The sequence below is a fragment of the Oreochromis niloticus genome, linkage group LG2 (assembly GCF_001858045.2).
Source record: "Oreochromis niloticus isolate F11D_XX linkage group LG2, O_niloticus_UMD_NMBU, whole genome shotgun sequence".
Classification (NCBI taxonomy): domain Eukaryota; kingdom Metazoa; phylum Chordata; class Actinopteri; order Cichliformes; family Cichlidae; genus Oreochromis; species Oreochromis niloticus.
The window spans coordinates 22,819,950-22,845,078 of record NC_031966.2 but is presented as its reverse complement, the minus strand read 5'-3'; the positions used below and the strand labels follow the sequence as shown (position 1 = coordinate 22,845,078).

The window sequence follows — 25,129 nt, the reverse complement described above, 5'->3', positions numbered from 1 at the left end:
TCACTTTCTTCTCATGTATATCTGGTTATTTATTACATTTTCAAATATGTTTGCATTCCAGTCTTCTGCAAAAGTGCACATTTATCAAAAAGGCCATAAGGTTTTGTTGAACTGTCTACAAATGCATAAAAAACAATTAGGTTTTGTCATCTTCGCTTGCCACCACAGCACCTTAACACCTAAGAAAAAGAAAAGAAAAATTGAACTCTTTCCTAAGAGTTATTGGCAGGCATCAAAACTGTGCCAAATTCTAGTATTATACAGTTACTTCTACCTGATGTGGGTCCACGGGCATTTTCATTAAGGCCAAAGAATAAATGCTAAAGAGAAAAATAAAAAGAGGAACAAAAACTAAAGGAACACAAGAGGTTTAATCAACAGGTGAGGAAAGAGAGAGAAGAAAAAAGTGACAAAAAGTTTAGAAAACACCACCGCACAGAAGATGTCATTGATACCTTGCACTAATAAAAAACTTAGAAAAAAAACAAGTCAAATTTGAGTGTGTACCTTTTCCTCTATTTCCTTTATTTGTCTCTTTTGCAAGTCAATCCTGTCCTCCAGCTCTCTTATTCTCTGCAACAAAAAGACAGAAGTGGTTAGCTCGTGGCCACGCAAAACACATCTGATTGATTCTGACACAATCGTTTCTTCAGGTGCAAAAACATCAACAGTTAAGTTAGACTGCTATCCATCTATTCCTGCAGACACTCCAAATAGTCTTCTGACTTTCCCATCACGCCATACTGTCTCCATGGCAGCTGTTGGAATGAGCTGCCATGGCAACTGAAGAGCAGATTTAACAGTGACACTGTTTGAGACTTAAAAGCTGAGCGGTTTCATCAGTGACTCGGTTCTTTGTTCCTAACATATTAGTTTAAATAGCTCTCCACTCTGAGTGCTCACCATACAGTACATAAATACAACTGAGGCAGGCAGGCATATTTTAAAACAACAACATGACATTTTGAAGTTAATATCCTGTGCAACAAATCAATCTGAGGTTGAGGTGAATGCTCCAGCTAAATATCACTTCTTAAATACAGAGAAATTGGAATGAGTGTTAATAAAAGCCACACCGTGGGGACTTTTCAGTGAGCATAATTTCAGAGATATTTATTATTATTAAATATCATTATTAAAATAAATCAGATACATTTCTCGGACCTGCAAACATGTTGATTTCTAATCGGTTCAGCAGTTTGAGCATATTAATTAGTAAATACATTAAAAATGTGCAGTAAGTACGGTTAGAGGATATTTTGTTAGTAAGTTAGAGTACATGTAGTGTCATGTAGTCAATGGATAACACAATGCAAAAAGCCATGGGTGTAAAAGTATCGAAAGGGCTGCTGAGTGGAGGGATACTGAAGGAGTCAGGGTATTCAGATCACAATGAAACACACAAACACTCACACACACTCACACAAATCCAAAGTCATTCTGTCTCATCTTTCCACTCTTCCACTTTTACATATGCACTTACAGATAGAGTTACAGGTAGCACGCACAGGGATACTGCATCTTTTTCAAAGCACCAGAGATCTGGTGGGGTTAGAAGTTCCAGACAGGTACCAGGGGTCAGATTCAGGGCGGGCAGGACTCAACAACCTGACTGGGTTTGTTTTGAGCCTTACCTGCTGGGCCTGCTGTAGGAGCTCCATGCGCTCCTGTAAGATCTGACTGTCATACTGCCGGCTCTGCCGGAGAATCTGACGCCGCAGCTTGTCCACGGCTAGCCTCAGCTCCTCCCTCTGCCTGTCTGTCAGCGACTCAGCCACCGCCTGGCATGCCGGCTGCTCCTGCTGCAGAGCGCTATACAGCGTGGCCTCCAGCTCCTCGATCCTCTGCACAGCCAGCCACATATACACACATACATGTATACACCCACCCACACACACACACACACACACACACACACGCACACACACACGGACGTGCACATGCACATGCAGGGAACACACACAGGCATGCACAAGCACAAACAAGGGAATACACATATGCACACAAACACACAGACACATACACACAACACTGTGACCATGGCAGATATGGGAACACTTTTCCACTTTACACTGAGGGCTATTCAACCTTGGCTTTTACATGGTCACATGATTTGACTAACAACACAAACTGTGCTTTTCCTTAAACATATAAATACCAAGTAATAACCAAGATCAGCCCAACACAATATCAAGTGGGACTATAAACACAAACCAACACCAAAACTGACCAAATAAAACGGTTAGAATTATATGGCGAATGATCTAAGTGTTAACTTCTGTTATCTGGCTACAGTCTAGTTAAGTCAGTGGAAGGGGAGAATGCTTTAAGATTCATGCTTAAACAATATATAATTAAAACCTTATTATTAAACCTACTCTTTTAACTTTCTCCTGAGCAACTTTGAATAGGATATTCATAAATGAATCATATCATATTTTCTCAAATCAAGAGAGAGTAAATCTGATCGAGGTTTAGGTCATAAACAAGTAGCCACATATCCCGGCCAACTGAGTGGCTAAGATTATTAAAATAATTTAGACTTCAGTGGTAAAAGATGCAGTATCCCAACACAATGTGGCATATTTTACCTTGATGGAGCATGTTGCGTTTGTGATGTTTAACGGGGTCCTAAATGTTTATGTCATGCTGAAATGATAATGCTGCACCCCTGCATTCTTGAATTACTTTATCATCAGCCATTATAAGTTAAAAAATACGCAGGTTTATATGCAGGTAAATATGCATGTAAAAGCACGCTGTGTAATATTGCTCCAAGCTTCGTACCATGTAGGCTTGGTCCAAGGCCTGCTTCCTGTAGTCCAACTCCTCCTCAAGGAATCCTTTCTGCTTACTAAACAGCTCCTGCAATAAGATGTTAGAATCTATAATATAGGGCTTGGTAGAAAGCAGCATGCTGTATATAGTAGTATAGTTATAATTACGTATTAGTCTTGATAAGTTCCTTGACATCAGAACAACAGGAGACTATAATATTAACACGCTGCTTTGAATATGTTGTAGAAAGCTGAATTAATTGCATGAATTTTAGATAACTTTGTCACCTTGTCATTTTCCAAGTCGATCATCTTCTGCGTGAGGGCAGCCTCAGTGCTGTCTATCTGCTTCAACCACTGCAGATGAAGACACAGAAAGGTGTAGGATTCACATTTTGCTTTTATAAGATTAATCTACATTTTAAAAAATGAGTTAAATGAAATGCCTGTCTTTATCTTCTTCTTTTGCCTCTATCTCACCCCTTCTTTAGCATCTTCTTCTGTTGCACTGACCTTCTGCATATCCTCCCTCACCACCTCCATGAATTTCTATGTGGTCATTCTCATTTAATTCCTGGCTGGCGGCTCGATCTTTATCATCCTTTTGTCCAATATATCAATCTGCACATTTCGAAACCATCTCAAGTTTGCCACGCTTACGGTGTCTCTCTGACATAATCATTTCTAATCCTGTCCATCCTGGTCAGCATCTTCAACTCCTCCGCCAATCTTTTTGTTAGCGTCATCGTCTTCCAATCGTACATCATAGCAGAGCTCACAACAATCTGTTTTACTCTTGCTGCTATTCTTCTCTCACAAATCACCCCTGACACTCATCTCCACCCACAACACCCTATCTGCACTCTCTCCTTCACCTTGTGCACTGTCCATTGCTCGGGATGTTTAACTCAGCCACGGGGTGTGGCACAAACCAGTGTACTCTTAGTGCCAGCCCCATGCCTGGATAAATGGGGAGAGTTACATCAGTGAGGGCATCTAGCATAAAATATTTGCTATATCAAATATGCAGGCTTGAATGAAATGGCTGTGCTGGGAAAAGGGTGTTATAGCAATGTTTGTCCACTGCATGTCAGTAAAAGCAAAATGTAGCACTCACCTTTTCACAGAGTGAGATCACAGTCCCTGCTTGGATCACAGCCACCTGCTCTTCATTTCTGAGATTCTTTAGAAAATACAAAATCCACAAAGACTCCTTAGAAATTATAAGATTAAAGTGATTTTTTTTACAGTGGCTTTTGGACCTAAAGTTAAACTAACAGTGGGCTCGAACTCACCCCATTATCTCCCAGAATATCCAACTTCTTCATCAGTTCAGGAATGATTACATCCTGCACAGACCCCAAAAACAAATCATCAAGGATGTTATATTAACTGTGCAGGCATTCAAGAAAGCATTTAGAAGAAGTGGTCTAGTTTTCTTTTGTTTATTTTACGAGTGTATTCACCTTGACTCCCTCCTGGTGGCAGTAGACTTGCAGGGCACTGCTACTGTTCTCAGGGAATGCAGACATGTGGAGATTGAGGGCAGGTGATCTGCGCTCCCTTTCCTATGTATGCAAACAATGTTTTAATATTCACACATAATGTCAGCTATGCAATTATTCATCACACCACGGGCAGTTCTGAGCAACAAAAAGAAAAATAAATGGTGGTGTAAGTTAATGACACTATGCAAAATGGCAGGGAATGAGGGATTTACTTACATGACAATGACAACATGATCAGGATCTGCCAAATGAGGGCGGTGAAAACCGATGGAAAAGGGATCAAAGAAACCAAGGCAACAGAATAACATGCTAAAACTCTAAACTAAGCCTGTGACGTGTCATTTCCCAACACCGAGATACAACTGATGGAGAGTGGACTCCATCAGGGTGATGGGCCTTTAGAAATAAAAAATATCATCTTAATAGTATGGTATGCAAATTCTTATTTTATTTTTTTTTTAAAAAAGGGGGAAAAAAGCATAATTCCATGGGATCTGTCCTCATTTTGTTCATATACAGCAACTTTTAAATTGTGAAAAACACAACAACAGAAAATTGGGATATGCATGCAAAAATGAGACAAAATGAAGAAAAATGGGAGTGGATGATGAACTTAAATATATTTTTATTCACTTAAAAATTATATTCTTGACAAAACATTTCTTCATTGACAAAAATATTCAATTTCAGTAAAGGGTAAGGTACACAGCTGCCATGCAAAACAAGGAAACACAGATGCATACAGTGAAGAACTGAGCAGTGTGTTTAAGGCTATGTATGTCTGTCTGATGAGTCACTGTATGTAGGTCTTGCGTCTGGAGCTGAGATTGTTGTTGTCGCCTCCTGGTGACAGTATGATGTTGGCACAGTCTCTTACTTCCAGTTCAAGGACTCTGAATTCCAGCAGCTCATTTTGGTCCCGAGCATCCTGAACCTCAGCCTGCAGCCGGGACTCCGCCTGCTGCAGCGCACTCATCTGCAGACACAACAGATTCGTTACACATACCAAACACTATGAAATGTTTCAAAGTCTTGTAAGTAAATATTGAGATCAGTGTCCAGGATGCCAAAAGTCTGTTCACCCTGCACAATATGTAATAGACTGTATAAAGAAGATGGACAAAGCCACTCTAGCTGTAATGCTTTGTCAGTTCCTTGCAATTTTGAAACCATTAATAATAATTGTGAGTAAATCTGACTGTGAAACAGAGGCACTGCACACTTGTACTGACATGTCAATCAAATAGGCTTACTCTTACGAATAATATGTTTGAGGCTTCTTTTTTATTTTAATGTGGGCCAAAGTTTTGCAAATGAACATAATTTTATATCAAAATAATTAACTAGTGATTAAATCCATAACATCATCTGGACATTGTTAACTTACATCACTGATCAAGGGAGCTGAGGGTTATTTCCAATCAACTTCTATTAAACCTGACTTGTTTTTTTTAAACCAAAGGATCTGCCCCCTCCTGGCCATTAGACAGAATGCAGACTTAAGGCACTGCATCGACTTTGCTTTCTGTGTCTATAACTATGACCTTTACAGCACATCTTTTTACATCTTTACAGCTGTTATTCTCATGCAAAAATTTTAAATTGTGCATTAACTTTTAGTTATCTTATAAATGTTATCAATTTTTTAAAGAACACTTCTGATCATGAAAATCAGGTATTACAAATACTAGTGAATACCTTGATATAGAAGGCTAATCTAATGTACCTTCTCACGCAGTTCCTGGTTGGTCCTGAGCAAGTACTGCTTCTCCTCTACCCACTTTGAATCCTGCCATAACAACCAAACACAACATGAGCGAGAAATGACACTGGCAGGAACAGGAGAGGATTTAAAGGATCTGCAATGACATAGTGTGATGAACAAAACTCCCATCCCTCAAACTTGCAGCTTAAAAGACACAAGCAAATGCAACACAGACACAAAAAAGATAGCACAGGGTGGCAGGAGCACAAGTTTATTGATGCAGACAAATGAAGCCCATTCAGATAACCAAAGCAAAAAGAGCTGCAATCACAGGCAACAAGAGTTCACAGCAACAAGAGGACCAAATGGCAATCTGAGATGAAAAAACAGCAGCAAAGCGAATCAGAATACCAGCTGGATCAAGCCACAGTGGAACAGGCAACATGCAGTAACTCAATGAAATGCTTCACAACAAAGTAAACAAAGTGTCCTGATATGAACTCAGCATGATAAATTCAGTGATCCTCTCACTATTTTCTTTAAGCAAAAAAAGCCAGAGGCTTTTCCACTACACATCCAGTGGTTTGGCTTACTTCTCAGACCAAGATGCCTTTTGTACATATCAAATAACCAAAATCAAGTTGTATTAAGTGAGTATTTTCATATTTTAACAGAAAGTTATATACTATCACATGAAGATCTTATGTGTTAATCTGTACAAAGCTAAAATGAATCAAGGTGGTTGAAGTGTTTAATCTGTGATGACTAACTCAGACACAAGTATTTAAAATGAAACGCCATCATCGGTAAGGGTAGGCAGAGGGTGAAGGAGAGCATGCAGGCACAGCACTGACATCACACATGCAGGAAGTGACATCACAGGATTCTGCGGCAGACCTGGTCAGCAAAGCGCCAGCCAAGGAGCAGAGCAGCCAGACAGACATGCAGGAGGCCCAGTGAGAGCAGGACCAGTGAGCTTCTGTCTCCATCCACTGTCTTTATTACCTGCCCCCGCTCAGCCAGGGCCTTCTCCAGATCCACGATCTTTGCCTGGCAGCTGCTGAGCTCCACCTGCAGCTGCTCACGGGTCTGTGGGTGGAAAGATGAGCCAGCAGAGACTTAAATCCAAATACAAAAGGCATGAACAGAGCAGACTGAGAAAACCATAATGGGAATCTATGCTCTAAATATTTTCTTGAATTGGAAGTTAGATTTGTACGTAGCACATTTGGAAGGTGGCAGCAGATACGAACCCTGGCCTCCCTTTCTGCATCCAGAGACCCCCCAGTCTGCTCCTGCAGGAGAGCGTAGGCCCGCTGAAGAGCCTGGTACTCTCTAGTGAGCTGACGAAAACGAAGTTCTGACTCCTCACGGGAAACGCTCTGTGATATCAAAGAGCAAATGGGTCATATTAACACATGAAGCTTCACCCTTTACTTTTTCATAATCAGATATTTTAATCGGTAAATTACTGTTAACTTTCCATCTTACTTTCTTCTGATTTATTAACTCCCACATCTTGCAGCTGTTTAAGATATTAGGATATTTCTTTCAGTGGATACAAAAGGACTTTCCTACCTCTTCCAAGTCCTCCTCTGGAGTTGCAGGCGTGCGGTCAGTGAGGTCAGTGTTATAAGAGGTCAGTGAGGAGGTTTCAGAGTCTATCGACTCCTCATCAAATCCAAAATATGTCTCCACAACATGCCTCTGCAAAGAGCAGTGGAAGGGAAAAAGGGTTAAATCAACCCCAGCTCTACACATGTTATTCTGCATATCAGCAGTTGGAAACAAAAACAATTATTATCCAGAACTATACTGCTTCTGATTTCAGCTTAGAAAACTTTTAAACCGAATATTGATGTCATCAAACCCAAAAGAAATCCAATTACTTTTGCAAAGTAAGAGAAAAATGACTAAAAGTTCAAACTTGTTTAATCTAGACACTGTCATTCAGTCAGTAATCTCATTTTAAACAACTTCGACCAAATGACTGCACTGACTGTTTACTTTTTTTTTTTTTTGCTTTTAACTTTTCCAGAATCCAAAGTGCTTACCATCATGTTTATAAGTCATTTCCTGGCAACCAGAGAAATAAAGGCAGACCAGGGCACACAGGCAAATGAAAGAAGAGAAATAGAGGATAAAGAGGATGTACTCTGTCATGTTGCTGCCAGACCAAAAAGTAAACTACAAATAATATCTTAAATATCCATCTATCATATCTTCAAAAATACCAGTAGATCTAAAAACTGAAGTGCAGACCATAAAGTACAACAGCTTTCTTTGTCACTCCTAAACAAAATCTAAAAAGCCGACAATAAGGCCTCTGGTTACAATCAAACTCCTACGAAAAAAAAGGGTCAGCGTCTGGGTTTGTCCTAAAAAGGAAAGCCAAATTTCCAGGTGCAAGTCCAAAAGCCAAGCTGCTGTGCCCCAATTCAGTGCTGAACCTGCCAAGCTAACAAACTGGTTCCAGGAGGAGAGGAGGAAGAAAATAAATGTCATGCATCTACAAACTCCTCCTCCTAGCAACATAGCAGACTCTAAAATGTCCCCCGATGTATTAGCCCAAACATGCACACACAAGTACTTAGCAATTATTTCTTTCAAACTCTGTCACCTCAGCCAATTAGATATCATCACCCCTTTAAGCCCTTTTGCACAGATAAAAGCATGAAATGCTGCACACAGTTTGCAGTTTCTGTGATGCATGTTCAGTCTCTAGTAACACTATAGAATAAAGGCCAAAAATACACTCACATAAAAAAAAAATATCTATAATGAAAAAAAACAAAACAAAACAAATAATTCTCAACTAGCTGCTTTATGCGGGAGCCGTGTGTGCTCACTGTGATGGTCCCAGCAGTGAGGGATGGTGTCATAATTGTCCCCTGAGCCCAATTAAACACAAACACACAAGTGAAAACAATGCTCAAGGATCAGTCAACCACAGATAGGGAAGTTGCTTAGTTACACACCACTGGATTAACAGATGTGTAAAAACACTGATGAAAACTCACTTTCGGCAGCTTGAAAGGTTTCTTCCTGTTCTTTTTGCTCATCACCAATCGATCACGTTCCTAAAGACACAACAGATGAACATCCTTAAATTCTGACCCTTAAGTAAGCAATCGGAGGCATCTATGGTGGCACGGGATTTGCATTGATCAATCAAAACGTTACCTGCCATCAGCATAAAATGTTTTGTTCAGCAGAGTCTAATTTAGTTAAATTTCTTTCTATATTTCAAATTAAATAAAGTCACAGCATTAAACTGTAAATTCATGAATTTAGCAGCTTCTAATAACTCAAGCTGTCAGTGAATGTAAAGAAGATAGTATAAGAGGGGAAACATAGGCAAAAACTAAAAACTAGGCCATTCTTCTCAAGGTTTTTTTTTTTTTTTAAAAACATATAACCACTGATCCTTCTATAAGTTGCTCCCCTGATCCAGAGGGGTCAAAAACACAGAGAGAAGCAGGACTTGGGGGTTAGTACTGTCACAATAAACTTCCCCCTTCTAGCCATGGCAATGCAGATTTTATTATGTATTTGTATATTGTTATTTGAACACTTTTTAAAAAAATCCACTGACATATTAGAGATTAAATATGAAGACAGAAGCCTCTATATGCTTCCAGTGAAGTACACACACAAAAAAAATCACATCATCATCTGCAGAACCAGAACTGTTTGCTGATTTGTTGGCATCGGCACTCAATAATGGCAGATTAATTTGAAAAAGTAAAGATGGAATAGAGGAGCAATGTTAGGAGTGCTGATGTTGCACAGTTTGTACACCAGAGGGCAAGTTGACTTGGGAAATAAAAATGCTTGAAACAGGGCAAACATACAAACCAGCTGATCCAAACAGAGCAAGCAGAGCTTAAATTAGTAAATAAATAACTGCACATGAGAAATATTATGTAAATCTTTTCATGTTTCATGTGTCTGAAAGAAAAAGAAAAAAAAGATCTTCAGATGATATATTGGAATATACGATTTTAAATCACCGAATATCAATATCGTTACTTCTCTTAATACTCCTACATTTGTCGGGGTCTAATATTATAGCTACAATAATAATCTTGTGCCATAATGCATTGCCGATACATTAAGAGATGTTATAGGCAGAGCTATCTGAAAAACATCTAACAGACCAGCTGACAGGGTAATGTTATCTGAGTATATACTGTTATATGACCTTATGTGTTAACAGGCATGTGAACCTGTCCTGACCTGCGTGAGCTCATCAATGATGCCGCGTTGCTCAGCAACCTGCAGCTTGAGGAACTCTACTTCCTGTTCCTCATGGGCATGGGTCAGGTCGGTCAGGGAGCTTGGTCGCTTCATCTGGGCCTGAACGGACTGCTGCTGTGATGGTGGCCGAGAGGAGGAAGCCTTTTCCTTCTGCAGAAGGGAAACAGACGGAGACAAGACTAATTATTTTTCATGCTATTCATCAAATGACCAGCAGAGGTCCTGTTTCCTTCAGAGAGCCCTAAAAACCATAAAATGTTTTGAATAGACTGGATAAAACTATAATATCTACTACATCCTATTACTACTTTTTGATTTTATCTCCGGGTATTAACAAAGAGGGAGTTAAGAGTCAACAGAAGATGTTTAGGAAGACATGCTGGTTGCACTTACCATCTCAGCATTCTCGCGGCTCAGGTTCTTGAGTTTCTCCTCCATGCGCTGCAGTGTTTGCAGGAGGTCATCATTTTTCTTGGACAGCCGCTTATTCTTCTCAAACATTGGCTTCATTTGGCTCTCTGCCTCTCGCACCCGTTTCAACTGAACAGAGGAAGGAAACAGGGAGGGGGACATTGTAATCTTAAGTGTTGCCACAGAATTTCCAACTTAACTAGGACAGTCAACATAAAGGGTGAGGAAGTTAGGAAATATTCGGATTCAGGTTTCTTAGACATCCATACTCTTCATGGTGTCTAAACTTATGCGAATTATTCTTTTAAAAAATGTCTGCATGTATAATTGTATGTTTATGACTGCACACATGTGTGTTTCTCACTAGTTCATTCCTCTCATCGGCCAGTAGTGCATTTCTGTCCTCCAGTTTCCTGATGACTGAGTGGAGCTCTGCAATCTTCAACTGGAACCTCCTCATGTCACGCTCCTCCACCTCCTGTGAAGTCGTGGGGAGAGGAGAAGAGGAGGAGGAAGACAACAACTGAAAAAGGGAGTACATGCGGGCAGGCATGCAGGTAATGGAGACGGACAGTAAAAAGGAGGTGATGGCAAGAAAGATGATTTGGCTGTTCACAGAGTGAATGTGTATGTGAAGTATAGTAACCATGTGATTTATGAACTGGTAAATTGACTGGTACTTAAATAATGACTTTCTAGTCAGATGAGCACTCAAAGCACTATCTACTGCATCTCTCATGCACCCAGTCACACATTTATACAGCGCTATTTATATATAATGTTTGTCTGTAAAGGCAATTTAAGTATTCCTTCAAAATTGATTTTGTGGCGTTGGCTGGAATCAGGAAAAAGCTGCATAAACAACAAGGTATATTCAATTCTCCATGTACGGCTCACAGATTCACAGATGTGCCAGTTGCACTTTTTAACTCTACGGCATCTGTTATCAATATCAACATCATCAATTCCACTACAAAATCACAATTCCACTGTGATTTTTTTTTTTTTATCATTTATTTTTCTTTAAAAGCTCCACACCAGAAATACCTCACATTGTGCTTAATTTGTATAAAATTTGAAAAATATATAAAATATTTGTAAATAATATGGGAAACTTTCGGAACATATAAAAATATCTTAAGCATTAAAAAATGACACTTGTGTACCTGGTTGTTGAGCAAGTCTGAGTTTTCTCCTAGTCCAGGCACCACTTCTCTCTTCGGGCTGCCATGGTTGTGTCTCTCGGCCTCTCGTACCTGACCCAGCTGCTCATCCAGGGCTTCCTTTTGGAGCTGAAGCTTCTGGGCATAGCCAGCCTGTAACCCCAGCTCCTTCTCCAGAGCACACACCACCCGGTCCTTTGCCTTCAACTCATCCATCTAAAGGAGTGAAACAGAACTAGATTATAGTCGTTATAAGGAGTTAGTAAATAGGTTTTACATCTAACTGAAGTCCTTAATATTTTATTTTTAAGACCTTTTCCAGTCTTTTCTTTTCTATTACTCATGTTATTTATTTTTATTTTACTAGTTTATTAATAGTTTTTTTCTGTTTACACTTTTTTTGTCCCTCCACTGCAGTTATACCAGAATGAATCAAAAGGGGAACCCTCTCACTCACCACACATCACAAACTCACATGTAAACCACCTCTCAACTCTCATTTATCAATCTTTCTCTAAGCAGCTGGAGTCCGTCTCTTGTCTTATTCTGTCTGGTCTTATTTTTCAAAATAAAGCACTGAAAATATTGCTCTTATTGTCTACAAAAGTGCAGAGATTTCTGAGAAGCAGCAGAAAACTCAGATTCAATTAAATCTAATCATTTCACTCATTTCACCTCCAATATGTGAATATTAGTTCACATGTACAATGTTCTTCTGTATAATTTATGTATGTACAAAAATGTTCTACATTGTGCACAGCTTCAGTGTAAGATGGTGTTTGCTGAAAGCTGAACAGGAGACTAACAGTGTTTTAGCTTTTATAACACTCTGCTTTAGGTCTGATTAATTTATAAGCCTCTGTTCTTGCTCTGCATTCATGCAACCCCTCCTGACAGCTGTTACCACCTCTACTTCCCTCCGTATTTTGTTCTTTAACGCCGGTATTTCCTGCACCGCCTGCTCTCCATCAATAAGCCGTGCTTTACTCTTTGAGTTTCCTCACTCAAGCATTCCTTTACTAACAACAATGCCTGTTACTGTAGCCCTCCTGTATGTAATGGGGTAAATCAGTAACTGCACCAGGTACACAGACATTTATACTTGCAGATAGCACCACATGGTCAAGACAGACATTGCGGCAATTAGCTCCTAACCTTCATGCTACATCAGTGAGATAAGCCCAGAGCTGGAAGTGAACTTCAGTAGAAGGAAACCAATCTGTGTAATCTGTGTGTGTGTGTGGGTGTCATTCAAATATGATCTGGACAGACAGGAACTATAGAGTTAACAGCTGCTGGGCTCGTGAAGCTAATCTATCACAGGCATAACATGCTTAGTTTATGATGCAGTGTAAGAAGTGTCTGCTTACTGCACACAGTACACCTCCCTGTTTTTGCACTTCACTAATAGTTAGCTCCTTGTGATGCACATAAAGAGGCACGTTTAATCTCCAACTATAAAATCAGTGATAACAGGGAGGACTATTACACTTTTAATGCCCCAATAACACTTTCTTAATCAGCTTCTTAGCAACAGAGCACAACATAAACCTCTATTTACCTGAAAAAAAGTTGAAGCTGAAGTAGAGGTGGATTTTTGTGCCTGTGTGTCTTTAAACCAACACGATTTTAAAAACAGTGAGGAAAGTTGTGAGATTGGCATGGTGAGGCCGATCTTCTCTGTTTTTTTAGTATTTAATACTTAACGGTGATTATTTATTGCTTATTTAATCAGGAATAATGGAGTTATTTGATTAATATTGGGCTTTGTGATTATGATATTGCCAACTGAAATTCAATTTAAAGTTAAACTTAATTCATCTTGGCTTGACAGTTAAGTGGATTCTGATAAATGTCTTTTAGAAAATACTTTTTGTCACCCTCAAATATCCCTTCACCAGGCTTATTGATTATCAATCATCTAAAAATAAGGGTACACAGTGTTGTGGCTTCCAGCTTTATGTGCTCTCACCAGCCGGCGGATGTCTTTCTCACAGTCGCGTTTAATGCGGTGCACCTCATCCTGGTGCTGTTGGTAGGCTGTGCGGAGATCAGCTGCTTTGGCTTTATCAGCCTGAAGAGCATTTGCAAGAGCCTCTTCAGCTTGCTTCCGAGCCATTTTCTGCTCCTGAATCTGAAATGGCCCAATGCACACATTTTAATATTTATATACACAAAAACAAAAACAACAAAAAGAACATCAGCTGTGCATTTGTAAATACTTGCCCTTGTCCTATTAATAAGTTTAATGACAGATCTAGGCATCTAGGTAGGCTACAGTGAAACAATAGGTTGGCAACAGGCTTTTCCACCCTGCTTCCTGTTTTTCAGGACCAAATTACAAAAGTGTGCATAGTCCCACAAAAACACAGACACATACACACACACACACCCACATACATACACAAAAAGGGTATGTAAACACAAAGTGCACTCGAAAATCAAGTCTGCAATACTCATTTTACAACTTTGTTAGATCATCATATACTCTATACATGTTCTACTTTCCACAATCTGACATGTGAAAAATGTTATACTTGTCACCCCTGTACCTTCTAAAACCTACCTCCTGCTGGAGCTTTATTCTCTCCCCATCAAAGGCTCTCCTTGCTTCCTCCCTAGCCTCTGCAAGAAGGGCATTTTTGAGCTTGTCAGCAGCTCCATCTCTCAGTGCATTCACAAGACCCTGCAGCCTCTGAACCTCAGTATCCCGGATCTTGATTGTTCTGGCCAGCTCGGCTTCATGCTGCCGTGCCAGAGTCTCCCGTATGGCAGCGATCTCACGTAGCTTTTCTTCATGGAGTTTGGCACGCAGGTCAGTGAGTGCTACGGCATGCTTGTGTTGCTCAAGTTCGCGAGCCTGCCGCTGCTCCTGGAGCCGCTCGCGGAGTTTGCATACCTGAGAGAAGGACATAATGCAGAATATAGATTAGAGTACCCCTGACAAGCAGCCATCAGTATTTACATAAAGTTTGTCCTGACTCTATTGTGCATATTTCCATATTTTTACTCTAAGTCCTGGCAGACTAAAACAAACTAGCCATGAGGGATGGAGAGATGAGCACAGAGAGGAGGTTTGTGTGTCAGTGAGCAGACTGGAGTAATAAACTGCCCGGAGACCTTGTTAAAAAAAATGAATAAATATATATATGTATTCTGTTGCTGTGAGGGGAAGGCCTCACAGCAACAGAATAGCCAAACTGCATGCTAGGTAACCCTACTGTCCTATTAGAGATATTGCTTCTTTATAAGTGTGCTTACATGCTTTTAAACATTGGTTGCAAATAATTTATAAATAAAACTGGTAACCATTTCTATCCTCAGTTTCTGCTGAGTTGATGAAATAGGGGACGACTTCTCAACCACATTTATTAACTTTAAACGCAAGTTCTCAGCTTCTTCCACTTCCTCTTCTTCCTCACCCTCACCTTCCCGCGCTCCTGCTGTAGCTCTATCTGAAGGTCCATGATCTTGCTCCTCAGTTCCTCGTTGGTGGCCGGCACCGAATCAGCCATCACCTCCGATTTCTCCGGCTTCCGTCCCTTCTTAGAGGGTTGAGCCGATGGGGGTGTGGTTGATGACATAGCACTCTAGCCGCCCAGTCGGGACGGACATAGAGTGCAGGGTGTGATAAAATTGAGGAGAAAGTCAGTCGCTGCTCCTCCTCCCTACAAGGCCCTGCATCATCATCATCATCATCATCAGGACGTTGAAAAGTCTACATTGTTGCTAAATGTTGCAGAGAGTTTCTACCTGAGAGAGAGACAGACAGACAAGCAGAGAGGAAAAAAAGAAAAAGTGGGGGAAAAAAAGGTTGAGTCAGGGTTAAAATCTGGGTTACACAGAACTACTCAGTACAATACTCTGGGGCCAAGCAACCAAATAATGACACAATATAGCCTGGGGAACACAGACTATTTTGGGGACTAACATTTACACTCTCCTCTGCCACCCTTTTCTCTCCAACAAATACACATGGGCCATTTATCACCATCCTGGGCTGCAGTCCCTCGGCTGTACTTAGCAGCTCCACAGTGCATGAAAAAGTGTCTGGCTATCAAAGTTTTAGCATCTCACAGTAGCCTTCTTCCTTTCTGTAGATTAAGAAATCTCTTCTTTGCTTTCATGAGTCTTCAGGCTGCAGATCCCATAAATTTTTCCTACCTGTTCTAAACTAATGACATATCACTACTCTTCTATCACTAAGATGACAATTAGCCAAACACTAACACAGTGCTCTAATGGAGTTACAGTTCACTAATTTCACCTCGTCCATGTCTGCCTTTCTATTGCTTTCTTCTTGTCTTCCCATTATTGAATAGATTATTGTTTTTAGCAGATATCCACTTCATGTTGTCTTGCCAAATATAGGCAGAAGCTGCTTGCATTACTGTCATTTGATTCCTCCGCTATATTCATAGCGCAATATAAGAGCAACATTTGCCTCAAAGTCTCCTTTCACTCCATAAACATACAGGATATATTAGAATAGGGCAGTCACTAACATTATTTTCTGATTACAGGAGCCACAATGTCACATCTTGACTGAAAATGTGATTAATAAATAATCAAATTAGCTTTTCAAATCAAATATCACCTTTGGCTAAACTGTAAAAAAGCAAGGCATACAGAAATAAACACCAAAGAATTTTAATTAACAACTAAATATCTCTTATACTCCTACTCACTAACCAAGGCCAGGTTATGATAGCAGCTATTTTATTTGCATATTTTGTTACAGATGTGTTACAGTGGCACACATCCTCTGAGCTGAAAACGGACTCCTCTAATCTCTTCTCAGAGTGGATTGTAACCCAGTAACCTTCCAGTCATTCTGCTAACTATTAAATAAATAATGCAACAATGAGGAAGCTGGAGCATTAAGACCGCAGGTGCCTCCATCTTTCTCTACATACACATTGCCACACATTCATACAACATACACAGATGGCAGAAATAGTTACCAAGGCAACACTTGCTCTCAAAAACGCCTCTCATAGCAAAGGATGATGGGAAGAAGGAGCCTCACGGTGGATGTGAAAAGCATACAGTTGATTATTTGTATAGAAGCTTCAGATTTTAAAAAAAGAAAGAAAGAAAGAAAAGAATACGTAAGTGCATACATGGTTTTGTTATCTGGTTGCATCTTTGAGACGAGGTTGACTGAGAGACAGAAATGCGTTGATGCTGGAGGGCGAGGAAGCTTTCTTCCACATGAATTTTTACACAGTGTGCACAGTTGAATGCTGGGAACCAGTGGGGGCAGGGAAGGGAAACGGAATAACAGAGAAAAGGTGGAAGATTAAACCTACAGTAGAGGTAAAGCAGTAAAACTGTAAAACAGGAAGGATATTGCATACTTCTACAAAAGAAAACTAGCTCTTACCCAACTCCCCTATGTCCCCTTATACTCCCCACCCCCTCTTCATCTATCCAGCCTTACATAAAGGCATAGCGATGTTACTGATCTCACACTGATTCACACAGACAGAGAAAGCAATAGAGAGAGGTCATTCACAGACAGAGTCTTAAACTGAACAATTAGGGACAGATACAACTGACACATATTCACACAGCCACCAAAAGTCCTCCACCCCATTCACAATAGTAACAAACGTGTATTTATTTGCAGTAGCGCAACAGACAACTGACACACAGGCAAGTGAGGTGGAAACATGCACATATAATTTATGTGCAGTTTATGTGCAAACAACAATAAATGGCTTCAGCACACTTTCTACTGTTTTCAGCATGTTTATGCATGTCAGTGTTGTTATCAAAAACCAGGTGTGCCACAGCTGAAATGGCTGAGAGGCATGACATATGGTTTCACTGTTTTTTTCTTCTTATTCTAAGGAAGCACAGATAGACCCATAAGCACATATAACACTTGATTGTTCGTGTACACTGAGTTAGTGCAAACAGGAAGCCTAGGGTTTGTTGCTTGTCAAAAATACTACAGAGGAAGAAGCACACGACATAAAGTGAGATCAGAGATTTCTTTGCCTCGATCAATGATGAGATGAGATTGCGTAACGTCATAGCAGCAGAAAACACAGATCTACTTATGTGCCGCTTTATTAGGTACATTTTTCTAGTACTGCACTGTACCCCTTTTGGCTTCAGAAATGCATTAATTTTTTGTGATATAGATTCAACAAGCATTCAACAGAAACATTCCTCAGAGAATTTGGTCCATATTGGCATGATAGATCACACAGTTGCTGTAGATTTGGTAGCTAAACATCCATGATGTGAATCTCACATTCCAGGACATCCCAAAGGTGCCATATTAGATTGAAATCTGGTGACTGCAGAGGCCATATGAGTACAGTGAACTCACTGTTCTAGAAACATGATAATGTTTGATTAGAGGTTTGTGACATGGCGTGTTTTTAGTGTGCCGTCATGTTGTTATGCTGGAGGAAGCCATCAGAAGATGGGTACACTGTGGTCATAAAGCGATCGACATGGTCAGCAACAATATTCAGGTAGCCTATTGGATTAAAACACTACTCAGCTGGTAGTAAGGGGCCCAAAGTGTGCCAAGAAAATATCCCTCACACCATTATACAACCATCGTTGAATCTTTCATACAAGGGACGACAGAGCCATGCTTTCATGTTGTTTACGGTAACCTGAATGTTGCAGCAGAAATCAAGTTCATGAGAACAGGCAATGTTTTTCTAATCTTCTAATGTCCACCTTTGGTGAACCAGTAAAAACTGTAACCTCTTGATCTTAAGGAGCACCAGCCAATCCCAGAGGAAATTACGTAAAGGCTACATGGTTTGGTCTTCTTCTTTTGTAGTACATATGCTTCAAAATTCAATGTGTTCTGCGTTCAGAGATGTTCTTTATCATACCTTGGTTTTAACAAGGAGTTATTTGACTTCTATCAGCTATCAGTTTTAAAGCAGTCTGACTATTCTCCTCTGACATTTGACAATAACAACCCATTTTCGCCCAGAGAACTACTGCTCACTGGATATTTTCTGGGCCATTCTTTGTAAACGCTGTCTGGGAAAATCCCAGTAGATTAGCAGTTTCTGAAACACTCAGACCAGCCTGTCTGACACCAACAATCATGGTATTTGATGTTTGCATTGAACAGGTGTTCCTTAAAAAAGTGTCTGTGGTGACTCAAATATCATGGCGGACGAAGTTGAGCAGCAACCAACTACAAACACAGTTGAGGAGCCACTTGATCTGATCAGGCTCAGTCTAGATGAACGAATCTACGTCAAGATGAGGAATGACCGCGAACTCAGAGGCCGACTTCATGCTTACGATCAGCACTTGAACATGATCCTTGGTGATGTGGAGGAGACGGTGACGACAGTGGAGATCGATGAGGAGACTTATGAAGAACTCTACAAGTCTACCAAGAGAAACATCCCCATGCTGTTTGTGAGAGGTGATGGCGTTGTCCTTGTAGCTCCACCTCTCAGGGTGGGCTAACTTTGATTACATCCTGGTGTGAAGCAGGATTTGCTCCAGTACAATTTCAGCCCACAGAAGAGATAAAATCTCTCTTTTTTTTTTTTTTTTGTCAACATCATCCCCTCACATGAGACAAATTATTAATTTTTTGTTTTGTTGTCAGATGTAAAACATGTTGATGGAAAAAAAGAGAGAACTTTTGTAAGCCAGTGTTTAACAGGTGTTATTTTGTCAATTTGCCGTTTTTCAAGCCACATTTTCATTTAACAGCATATTTAGGCTATTTCAGAACATTAGCTCAGGTAAAAAGTCCATTTTAAGTTCCAAAGCTAAGAATACTCATTATGTTTAAACACCATCGGATCATTTTAGTTATCTGTGACTGTATGTGCTCTTTGTCTAAAAAGGCTCACCAAATGTAACACTGAGCGATATGATTCTTAATTTTGAAATTTGTCAACTGTAACTTTGGTTAGTTCCAAGGAAAAGTCTGGCAGTTTACTCCAAACAGAAGATCTGTGAATTTTTTTTTTTTTTTTGGTTTCTGTCATAACATTTTAGTTGAATATTTTATATTTTTGTATTACTGTTGAGGATGTGGGAATAAATCACACACAGATGTGTCAATGTGTGTAAAGATTTTTCAGTTTCGTCCTGTAAAGTTAAAAAATAAAAGAAATTGGAAAAAAAAAAAAAAAAAAAAAAAAAAAAAAAAAAAGTGTCTGTGAGTGTAGAGTGGGGACACTGAGTGTACTTTTAAATAGTAAAGAATTACCCACACATGGAATAACTAAAAGTCTGTGACCACAGATATGGTGTTTTATATTATTTCTGTGACTCAAATACTCAGGAAATGCAGGAAAAAAGAACAGGCATCTCTGCTCAAAATTTGCAAAGGTCTAATGAACATGGTTGATGGAATAATAAACCATAAAGTGTACCTAATAAGTTGAGTATGTATCTTACAAATACTAAGCCAAGATTTCACCTGAGTCTAAAATATGTGTGCAGCAACTACAAGACATCTGCCACCCACAGTTCCCACAAAGCCTTCTGGAGCCACATCATGTTCCCAAGCTGGCAGCCAGGCGCTAAATCTCAAAGTTTTATAGATCATTGAAAGCCAGGAATGTTATATGGGAAACTGGAACATTTTATAGGGGCACGAGAAGCTAAGAACCACCTTTAATGTTCACAGGAGCAAACAAAAACCAGCAAAGATCGTAGACCTTAAATTACCTCGTCCACTCTAAGTGTAAACTGTTAGTGTAGCTTACACTGTGATGGAAAAGGAAGCAAAACCCTTCAACAAGAGAATTCACCAGACAAAATTAACAGATTTGTCTTCAACATCTATATTTAGCTGATATAAACCCACATTCATTCTGAATAAAAATGTCACTATGACTCATGACTTCAATCATAAGTCATATTTTGCAACAAGTTATATAAACTGAACAATAAATCAACGAAAAACTTCAAGGCCTTTTTAAGTGCAGTGAATGTAGCTCTGAGATCATCATCCTGGGCTAAATCACTATACTGTAACTGAAAAAAGAAAAAAATTCCAAATGAGGAAATGTTTTCGATTGAAAGATAATAAAATAAAAACTAATAAAATTAAAACTCTGTCTCAGTATCCGTAGTGAGTCAGTGAAAACTTCTATATAAATGCAGTCATAGGGAGTGGATAATGTTTTTGATTGAAAAATTAAATCCTTGCTTAAAAAATAAAAATCATCTAAAAAAAACTTGGCAATAAACATGATGATCTTAAAGCACACCTTAATAACACAGAATAATTAAAGCGCAGTGTTTTTCCACTTTATATCATCACATAGTTATACACTGTTGCTGTTAGGGCTATAATTAGTTTCATCAAAACTGATTAGTTGTTTTGCTTCAATCAGAAAATAAGAAACACCAGAAAATAGTGAGAAATCCTAGTAACCCTATTCCAAAGTCAAAAGCTCAACTCCTGAAAACCTTTTTTTTACTATATTATACTGTAGGACAGCAAAACCTCATATGAAGAAAAAGATATGGTCCATTTGGAGGTCCTAAACTCAAGCTGGTCACATACACATAAATATCTACAGATCATTCTGTTTATGTGGGAATAAGCTCAAATGCTCATCCTTCAGGTGAAAAGTTCAAATAGGGACTCATAGTGACATGCCAAAACTTTGCGGTTTTCTCTCTAATTATGTGCTTTATAGCTCTTTGTGACTTCGTTAGAGGTACATTTGAATTAACCCATCCATTTAAAGCAGTGGTTCTCAAACTGTGGGGTGGGCCCCCCTGGTGGGATATGGAGCCACTCCAGGTAAGGTGAGGATGATTACGGGAAAAAAATATGGAATGAACTGTTGAATTCAGAGTGGCAGAGTTTTCATTGTTGCCATCTTGGCTTTTTTTAAAAATGGATGAGAGGGAGCAGTTCTGACTGAAAGCTGCTCACTCATTGACTGGTCAGCACGTCGTCAGCCAATGAACCATGGTTAATGCTCTTTTTTCAAACAGTATGAGCAAGATTTACAAACAGACATAATTTTTAATTAAAAATGACCCCAAATGAGTAACTGATTCTTTAGCTTTCCCATAGACTTTTATACAACAAGTTGTTCTTTTTGCAACCCCAGCTAACGCCATCTGGTGGTCTTCAGGTAGAATGCAGGTTTGAAGCACTTCCGCAATAGCATCATTTTTTTTCCAGCCGGAAGCTACGCCCATGTTTTATACCATCCATGGCCTTAACTCTTTTCAACTTCTGAGGTAAAAAAGTTTGAGAACCAAAGGTTTAAAAGAAGTGTTTTGATTCCATGGTGCAGTGGTTAACACATGTAAGACTGCTTTGGTCTGAGATCTAGACGAGACATAAACTCAGCCAGGTTGTGTCAGGTGTAAAATCTGTGCCAAATCAAACATGTGGCTCCATCCGCTGTGGCGACCCCAGGGGAAATAAGAGAGGAGCGGAAAGTACTTAGTGCAATAAAGCTGTTCTCAATTGCCATATGAAAAACTAAGGTTGCAGACTTATACAATTGTTTTAACATACTAATGACTTCACAACTGTCGGTGTCAAAGTGTCCTTCGCCAAGATACGAAACCCCAATTTGCTCCCAATTCATCCTTTCTAGTGTCAGTGTGCATTTGGCAGATAAAAAGCACTTATAGTGAAGTGCTGTATGCATGAATGTGTAACAGTAATGCACTTTAATAGTTAACTTTTTTACTTGAACAGACATTCTGAGTGGACACAAGCTTATTACACACTAACAGATGAATCTTCTCAAAGCCAGACAGATCACACATGCTTACCGAGGCTTAAACATTAACTACACTTTACAGCAACATAAAGGCCCAATAAATACATAAGCAAATAGGAGCTCAAACACTGACTCCTTGTTCCTCTTTCCAAGTTTAAAACAAAATCAACATTGAGGGCGTGGACAGGCTAATACACTGGATCTTATTTACACTGCATATTGGTTACAACACCTAGGCCTATACACAGACACACACACAGAAACAAGCCTCCTCACTGCAGTCATCAGCAGAGTGTAGACTGTCAGAACAAGGCTGGCCATGATCCAGACACCCCTCCACAGTCTGCACACACACACACACACACACCCTCTGCTGTCTAGAGATTCACTTAAGATACACTGTAAAGATCCCATCGAGAGGCCGAGTAACCCAGCCAAGAGCAACACTAGTGGAGCATATGACCTAAAAACTACTATGCCAGGAGAATGACTACAAGTTACTGACCCCAATGACTAGTCAACCCAAACACACAAACAATAGTCTCTCTCTCACTGTGTCACATACACATACATTGCACTGCTGGTTTATTGCACAGGCTCTGGTCTTTGGTGTCTATTAATGTGTTAAAATAGTCGTAATTATTCATTGCTGAAAGCTTTCAGCCTCTCTGTGTACCTCTATGAGTATGTATGCTTTTGCATGCATGGTTGCACTTTACCAGTGATACCCTCATCCCGCTCCAGACCAGCATTGCAACACAATAAGAATGAGGAAAGTGCAGCAGATAAGGAAAGAGAGCGTTATACACATGAGAATAACAGAGCACTGGGATTATTCTGGTAGCAGGCTGTCACTCAGCACATTACACTGAGGAAGACAGAGATATGGAGAAAGCAATAGGATTATGAATGAAGTATTAGTGTACAAATTAAGTTATGGAAAGGGAAGGAAAGAGAGGGGGAAACAGTGACGTACATTGGGGTCCCAGGAAATGTAATTGCTATATTTAACAGAGCAGACCAAAATATCAGTAGACAGATCTGTATTTTGCAATATGATGATACTTTAATTCCACTTTTTTGGGCTCAGTTAACCAGCTCATAAGGGAGGCATCACAATGTGGATCCCTGCTTTTGATCAAACACAAGTGAGTGTGCAACACATGCTGGGTGTCCACTCGGGCAAATTTACGAGCCCCTGGAGCCGCCTGCTACAGCAGTAGCAGCAAAACTGTTATGACAGACAGAGCCTTAGAAACACAACATGCATGGTAGTGGGCTGCCTGGGCAGAGGAATATGCCGGAGATGATGGTCTAATGCGATGTCGCTGGCCCTCTAATGAGCTGTCAAATAGGAGATTAAAGGGTAGACTACCGCCCGGTGGGAGGGTTTTTACACTGCTGAAAACCTGTTTGTCCGGCTAGCCAACCACACCCCACGGCGAGAGGCTGCTGCAGCAGCAGCAGCAGCAGCATCATCCTCCTCCGGCCAGGACGGCTGTCCTTGCACTCAGAGCTGCACCGTGTCATGTGTTGATGTTTTTTCAGCAAACACGGCCACGGTGCTCTTGTGCTGGTGTGACCGCAAACTAATCTGGTCTAAATATTTCACCAGAGGCCTCTCTTGTTCCGGGAAGATAATGTAACAGCTCTGATGATATGAAGGGGGGGCAGCAAAAACAGTTGAATGTTAATCGCCCGTTATCATCGAGGTTCACGTTTCCTCTTTGGCTAGCTGGTAGAGTGGGACAGCTGTGTCATATCGGTTCAGCATTCAACCACAAACACAATATTCACATCTCCACAAGAAGCTTGGCAGTTACTGTCGGCAGGCTGAACTCACATCGAAAGCCAGAAATGATGAGGTCCAGACGGTGCCTCTCTATCCGTTACTGCTACACCGTTAGCGGATGTGTCACAGCAGCTAGCCGTCTGTCAGTTAACAAACCACACGCTAGAAGTTCCCCGGCTTTGCAAAGAGAACAAACTCACCTGAAATAGGAGGTCAACGGCGGTCACAAGTGGCCTGGGGCTTGTGAACGTCTCTGCCCAATCTGCTTCACATGCAGGAAGGGAGGCTGGGCTTCGCTTCGCTGTGGAGGGCTCACTGAACTCACCTCTCCCGCCTCCTCAACACCCCGGGCTCCGCTAACTGCCGACAGCCGACCCCTTTACAACTTTCCTCCCCGGATATCAGATATTTTAGAGCGGCTAACGCGAAGGCTGAAGCTTCGTAATAACATGACCCTCATCAGCTCCAGCCTTCTCCTCCTCTTGCGCTGCACGTTGACATTTTCCTCCACGCCCACACACACATACACACACGTTAGAACGCGCGCGCTACGTCATCCGCTCCTGTGCATTTCATCCACATGACTAAATTATTAAATAAATGAAACGATTCCAATGCCGTGAACGTATGTGTGTGGGGGGGGGGGGCGGGGGGCGCCGCCGGTAGCGTGATAGTAGCGCGACACCTGACTGCGTGTTCAAGAATGACACCGCGCGCGGTAATTGCGTGGACTTGTACGTCCATGCGCAGCCGGTGTTCAGGGGCCAGACGTACGACCGCAGGGTGGTGTGCGGGAACGTG

At 40.5% G+C, this 25,129-nt stretch overlaps 2 protein-coding genes across 8 annotated transcripts; one reads left to right on the top strand and one right to left on the bottom strand.

Annotated features, from left to right (window-relative positions):
* Positions 1–37: 37 nt before the first annotated feature.
* On the bottom strand, positions 38–24,981 carry jakmip1 (janus kinase and microtubule interacting protein 1). Of its 7 annotated transcripts, none has more exons than XM_025911808.1 (23): positions 24,529–24,981; positions 15,253–15,577; positions 14,391–14,723; positions 13,797–13,958; positions 11,828–12,040; positions 11,026–11,139; positions 10,644–10,790; positions 10,230–10,400; positions 9,011–9,070; positions 7,569–7,697; positions 7,244–7,372; positions 6,996–7,079; positions 6,012–6,074; positions 5,163–5,261; positions 4,244–4,345; positions 4,073–4,126; positions 3,895–3,960; positions 3,066–3,134; positions 2,788–2,865; positions 1,635–1,844; positions 508–573; positions 275–320; positions 38–179 (listed from the first exon to the last, which is right to left on the bottom strand). In XM_025911808.1, the coding sequence occupies exons 2-23, from the start codon at positions 15,406–15,408 to the stop codon at positions 85–87; spliced, it is 2,646 nt and encodes an 881-aa protein (XP_025767593.1). In that variant the 5' UTR covers positions 15,409–15,577; positions 24,529–24,981; the 3' UTR covers positions 38–84. The 7 variants fall into 7 exon arrangements, with proteins under 7 accessions (XP_025767593.1, XP_013126462.1, XP_013126459.2 ...); XM_013271008.3 differs by having other exon boundaries at positions 275–351; positions 24,529–24,980; XM_013271005.3 differs by lacking the exon at positions 24,529–24,981 and adding an exon at positions 24,380–24,506.
* On the top strand, positions 18,950–19,954 carry LOC100705055 (U6 snRNA-associated Sm-like protein LSm3). The gene has a single exon (XM_003444571.4). The coding sequence runs from the start codon at positions 18,977–18,979 to the stop codon at positions 19,283–19,285; it is 309 nt and encodes a 102-aa protein (XP_003444619.1). The 5' UTR covers positions 18,950–18,976; the 3' UTR covers positions 19,286–19,954.
* Positions 24,982–25,129: the final 148 nt, after the last annotated feature.